The sequence below is a fragment of the Papio anubis genome, chromosome 20 (assembly GCF_008728515.1).
Source record: "Papio anubis isolate 15944 chromosome 20, Panubis1.0, whole genome shotgun sequence".
Taxonomy (NCBI): Eukaryota; Metazoa; Chordata; class Mammalia; order Primates; family Cercopithecidae; genus Papio; species Papio anubis.
In genome coordinates, this window is record NC_044995.1 from 7,852,366 (window position 1) to 7,858,410 (window position 6,045).

Sequence of the window (6,045 nt, forward strand, 5' to 3'; positions counted from 1 at the left end):
ACACATCCTCCTTTTTTCAAATATGATTCTAGAAAAAAATAAATAAAAGCCACACCCCTGGGTGGAGATTTGAGATGCTAATGAGACATGTGATGTGTGCACTGGCATGAACAGTCACAGCACATTCCTGCCCAGAGGACTTCCCGGAACATGCTTACTAATAATGCCTGTGCACGGCCCCTTCATGAATAATCATGTCAGGTTCTCATTAAAAGGGTCAGGCCAGCATTAGTAAGGACAGACTCCTTCTTTTCAGGAGCCCACCCAGTTCTGTTGTTCAAGGTGTCTCTTCTTTCTGAGATCCAATCTCTTTAAATGAAGGGCATTTACCCTTTAACTCTTTCTGCACATCTCTTGACTGAATCCAAGAAGACCAAGAACCAGAGGACTTCCACACGCCTCCAGGTAACATCTGGTGTTTTCACCTGGTTACCTGGTTACCTGACGTGGTTAGCAAGGTAAGTGCCCAAAAGCTGGTGCCAGATTCTCTGGTTGACGATCTCTGCTTCTTTCTGCACTGAAGAACCTCCTGCCCTAATGCAGTTCTTGCAGCTTTAAGGGGAGGGGTTTCTCCTCTCAGGCTCTGTCCACTAACAACTGCCCTGTACCATTTCCCTTCAGTCACTGTCACTCTGCCCCCTCTGGCTGATTTCTCAGCTTACCCTGAGGGGTGATAAGCAGAGGAGGGAGGACTTTAAACTCCACATTGAGTAGATCTGAGACACATAGTGACCATTCCTGTAGGAGGCTTATAAAAGTGGCAGGGAATATGCCTGGCTGTGCAATGACTGGGGAGTTTCATATGTTTTTGTTTTTTTTTGGGGGGGGGGGGTACAGAGTCTCACTCTGTCACCCAGCCTGCAGTGCAGTGGCGTGATCTCAGCTCACTGCAACCTCCGCCTCCTGGATTCAAGCGATTCTTCTGCCTCAGACTCCAGAGTAGCTGGGACTACAGGCGTGTGCCAGCATGCCCGGCTAATTTTTGTATTTTTAGTAGAAATGGGGTATCACCATATTGGCCAGGCTGATCTCGAGCTCCTGGCCTCGTGATCTGCCTGCCTCTGCCTCCCAAAGTGCTGGGATTACAGGCGTGAGCCATGGCGACTGGACCATATCTTTTTTTTTTTTTTTTTTTGAGACGGAGTCTCGCTCTGTCGCCCAGGCTGGAGTGCAGTGGTGCAATCTCGGCTCACTGCGAGCTCAGGCCATTCTCCTGCCTCAGCCTCCTGAGCAGCTGGGACTACAGGTGCCCGCCACCACGCCCGGCTAATTTTTTGTATTTTTAGTAGAGACGGGGTTTCCCGGTGTTAGCCAGGATGGTCTCGATCTCCTGACCTCGTGATCCACCCGCCTCAGCCTCCCAAAGTGCTGGGATTACAGGCGTGAGCCACCACGCCTGGCCCTGGACCATATCTTTTAACTAAAACTACAGTCCTGTGTTAAGTCAGCTCTTATACTTGCTGTTCATGGCCGTTCAATCCCCTGAACACAATATGCCCCCACTGGTGCTTAATCTCCCAGGTCACTCTGCTTATTCTTTGCTGTCCCTCTCCTTGCCGCCGGGATTTCATGAATTCTTCCTTTGGGTGCAAGACCCTTGCAGGGCCTGCTCATCCAGGACCTGCTGCGTTTGCTTCATTGCCAGGCACCAGAGTCCTTTGAGGGCCTATGCTGATGTTTATACTTTTTTCCTCAGAAATGAGACCCAGCTTTGTCCTTTCCCTTGCCTCCTTTTTCACTGGAGGGACCAGCACTGACAGGATGCTTAAAGAAATCCCCCATCTCGGCCAGGTGCGGTGGCTCATGCCTGTAATCCCAGTACTCTGAGAGGTTGAGGAGGGTGGATCACCTAAGGGCAGGAGTTCAAGACCAGCCTGGCCAACATGGTGAAACCCATCTCTACTAAACATACAAAAATTAGCTGGGCGTGCTGGCACACGCTTGTAATCCCAGCTACTTGGGAGGCTGAGGCAAGAGAATTGCTTGAACCAGGGAGGCAGACGTTGCAGTGAGCCGAGATCACAGCATTGCACTCCAGCCTGGGCAACAAGAGCGAAACTCTGTCTCAAAAAAAAAGAGAAATCCCTCATTTATTATTGGGTCCGTGTCCACCTGACTACTCTTCAAAAATGCCTCGTTCTGTGACTTCTCAACTGAACTGCCTGGCTCCTCCAGAGAGTCACCTGTGACCACTTCCTTACTCCCTAGTTTCTCTGTACAACCAGGGTTTCCTATGGGCCACTGGGGACTTCTTTCTTCACCTCATTAGGCCATTGTAACAGACCCATGAAGTACTCAGGTTCTTTTTGCTTTTTGTTGAATAAGCTGATGGAAAATGCTTCTCACATTCCCCTTGCTGTTTATGTGATCATATAATGGACCTAAAAAACCAGAATCAACGGCCCAGTTCACTGACTCTGAGCCCCAGGGGGCTTCCATGCTTTTTAAGCATTTTTTTCTGTATAATCCCCGAGGAACCTTTGAAGAGTGGGGGAAGATATCACATCTCTTCTGTTCCTGTAATCATTAGTATTAGCCCAATATCATCATGTATTACGAAGATCTAGGCTGGGCACATTGGCTCATGCCTGTAATCCCAGCACTTTGGGAGGCCAAGGTGGGCGGATCACCCAAGGTCGTGAGTTGGAGACCAGCCTGACCAACATGGAGAAACCCCATATCAGCCGGGCGCGGTGGCTGACGCCTATAATTCCAGCACTTTGGGAAGCCGAGGTGGGTGGATCACGAGGTCAGGAGTTCAAGACCAGCCTGGCCAATATGGTGGAACCCTGTCTCTACTAAAAAATTAGCCAGGCCTGGTGGCATGCATCTGTAATCCCAGTTATTCGAGAGGCTGAGACAGGAGAATCACTTGAACCCAGGAGGTGGAGGTTGCAGTTTGCTGAGATTTCACCATTGCACTCCAGCCTGGGTGACAAGAGAGATATTCCAGCTCAAAAAAGAAAAAAAATGCCATCCACAGTGGCTCATGCCTGTAATCCCAGTACTTTGAGAGGCTGAGGCGGGTGGATCATCTGAGGTCGGGAGTTCGAGACCAGCCTGACCAATATGGAGAAACCTCGTCTCTACTAAAAATACAAAATTAGCTGGGCATGGTGGTGCATGCCTGTAATCCCAGCTACTTGGTAGGCTTAGGCTGGAGAATCGCTTGAACCTGAGAGGCGGAGATATGGTGAGTCGAGATCACACCATTGCACTCCAGCCTGGGCAACAAGAGCGAAACTCTGTGTCAAAAAACAAAACAAAACAAAAAACAAAAAACAAGCCATTCAGGAGTTCAGACAAAAAGGTACTGCCTGCTCTTGACCCTTTCAGTAACCAACAACCATTATACCAACCAGGGTCAAAAAACCTGATCAAAACCTGGAGAGATGGGTCACCTGGGTCTCAACTCGCTATGGAAAGGCCCCTTTACTGTCTTACTTTCCACCCCAACAGCTGTCAACATTTCTGGCATCTCCAGTTGGATACATCAGTCCCGAGTAAAACTGTGGGAAGGTCCCGAAGAACCACAGAAGAACAACAGAATTCAGCACCTGAGCATTCTTGTGAGCCACTGGAGAACTTAAAAGTCCTAGTCAAGTCAAAAGATAAGTAAAGCCTTCTCTCTGTTCACCCAAAACTAAAGTCAGTCTCAGTACCAGGAATCTTGGTTGCGGTGGCATTGGTTATTCTCCTTATTTGGACCCACACTTGCATGCCACCTGAAGTCCCAATAGCCTGTTTTATCACCAAACACTCCATCTAACCATTGAATTATTTGTCTCTCCTATTTTCACCACTTTCCTTTTGCTTTCACAAAGCTTAAGGGAGAATCAGCTATGACAGAGAAATTCCTTTTCCTTTATCTTTCCCTCCTTCCCATGCCCCTACTCTCACAGGCACAATGGAGTGAAAATTCCCTTGTCAATTTTTCCAAAATTATTGCTTCGGGAAACCATCTAAGCAACTGTTGGATCTGTCACAACTTCATCACCAGGTCCTCATCCTACCAATATATTTTGCTAAGAAATTTTTCTTTAAACCTAACATTTGGTTCGGGAATCCCTGAAGGCCAACACAAATCTGTTCCACTCCAGGTTTCCCTTGTTAACTCAGCGTACCAAGTCCCCTGCCTGGATCTCACTCCACCTTTCAATCAAAGCTCTAAAACTTCTTTCTATTTGTACAACTGCTCTTCTCTAAACCAAACCTGTTGTCCATGCCCTGAAGGACACTGTGGCCGGAAGAGCACCTCTAAGGAGGGATTCCCCAGTCCCACCATCCATCCCATGAGCTTTTCCCCAGCAGGCTGCCACCCTAACTTGACTCACTGGTGTCCAGCGAGCCATAAACAAATGAATGATTATCGAGACAAGTCACCCCAAAACCGCTGTGCAGCTTGGGAAGGAAAAGAGCTAATCACATGGAGGGTTCTATATTCGCTTCCCAAGGCACACACTGTCCCCACATGGCCAAAAACTACTGTTCCCCTGGGAGGGCCTCTATCCCCTACATGCAATCAAACTATTCCAGCAGTGTGGAAATCGCAGTTACACAAGTGGTTCGACAGCCGCATGCCCCGGTGGGCCTGTACCCCTCCTGGCTATGTGTTTTTATGTGGACCACAAAAAAATAAACTGCCCTTTGACGGAAGTCCTAAGAGAACCTATTCAACTCCCCCCGTGGCAAACCTCTTTACTTGCATTAATAACATCCAACATACGGGGGAATGTGCTGTGGGACTTTTGGGACCACGGGGGATAGGTGTGACCATTTATAACACCACCCAACCCAGACAGAAAAGAGCTCTGGGTCTGATACTGGCAGGGATAGGAGCGGCCGTAGGAATGATCGCCCCGTGGGGAGGGTTTGCTTATCATGATGTCACCCTCAGAAATCTCTCCAGACAAATAGAAAACATAGCTAAGAGTACCGGAGATAGCATCTCTAAACTCAAGGCCTCCATAGATTCTCTAGCAAACGTAGTCATGGACAACAGATTGGCCTTAGATTACCTCTTAGCAGAGCAGGGTGGAGTCTGTGCAGTGATCAATAAAACCTGTTGCGTTTATGTCAATAACAGCGGGGCGATAGAGGAGGATATAAAAAAGATCTATGACCAGGCTACATGGCTCCATGACTTTGGGAAAGGAGGTGCTTCAACAAGGGCCATTTGGGAGACTCTGAAATCTGCCCTCCCCTCCCTCAAATGGTTTGTCCCTTTACTGGGACCAGCAACAGTTATACTCTTACTTTTCCTCTTTGGTCCTTGTTTCTTTAATTTACTGATCAAGTGTGTCTCTTCTAGGATAAAGCAATTTCACATGGAGTCCCCCAAAATGGAAAGATATCAGCTATCTGTCCCTGGAGGCCCCAGCACCTACGAGCACATCTCTCCCTTGGATGCCAGTGGGCGAAGATTCCGGGAAACTATGGAGGGATTTCCTCTCTGAGACAGAGCAAGAGACGGAGACCCTGATGACTTCTTCGCCCCATGTCAGCAGGAAGTAGTTACAGAAGACCCACGACGTCCTTACACCCAAAGCTTTTCAGGGTCTCCATCTCTTGATGAGGGAAATATTAGGGTAGACAGGTAGGCAGGCATGAGCAGGCAAGAGAGCCCTTGGGAAAGGAATCTTTAGAAACGCAGCCCACTGATAGCTTCCTTGGTGATGCTGCCCACAGTCAGTCAGCACTTCTCTAAAAACCCACCCTAGAACAGCCATTTGCTTTTTTTTTTTTTTTTTTTTTTTTGAGACAAGTTCTTGCTCTGTCTCCCAGGCTAGAGTGCAATGGTGCAACCTCGGCTCACTGCAACCTCCACCTCCCAGGTTCAATCGATTCTCCTGCTTCAGCCTCCCGAGTAGCTGGGACTACAGGCATGTGCCGCCATGCCCGGCTAATTTTGTACTTTTAGTAGAGATAGGGTTTCACCACGTTGGTCAGGCTAGTCTCAAACTCCCGACCTCAGGTGACCCACCTGCCTCAGCCTCCCAAAGTGCTGGGATTATAGACATGAGCCACTGCACCTGGCTACTCAGA

At 48.6% G+C, this 6,045-nt stretch overlaps 1 protein-coding gene across 1 annotated transcript; it reads left to right on the forward strand.

The window, feature by feature from the left end:
- The first annotated feature begins 236 nt into the window (after positions 1–236).
- ERVV-2 (endogenous retrovirus group V member 2, envelope) lies at positions 237–5,724 on the forward strand. Its single transcript, NM_001307973.1, is given in 2 exon segments — positions 237–458; positions 3,460–5,724. A coding segment is annotated over 1 exon segment (1,614 nt). The 5' UTR covers positions 237–458; positions 3,460–3,842; the 3' UTR covers positions 5,457–5,724.
- The last annotated feature ends 321 nt before the right edge of the window (positions 5,725–6,045 follow it).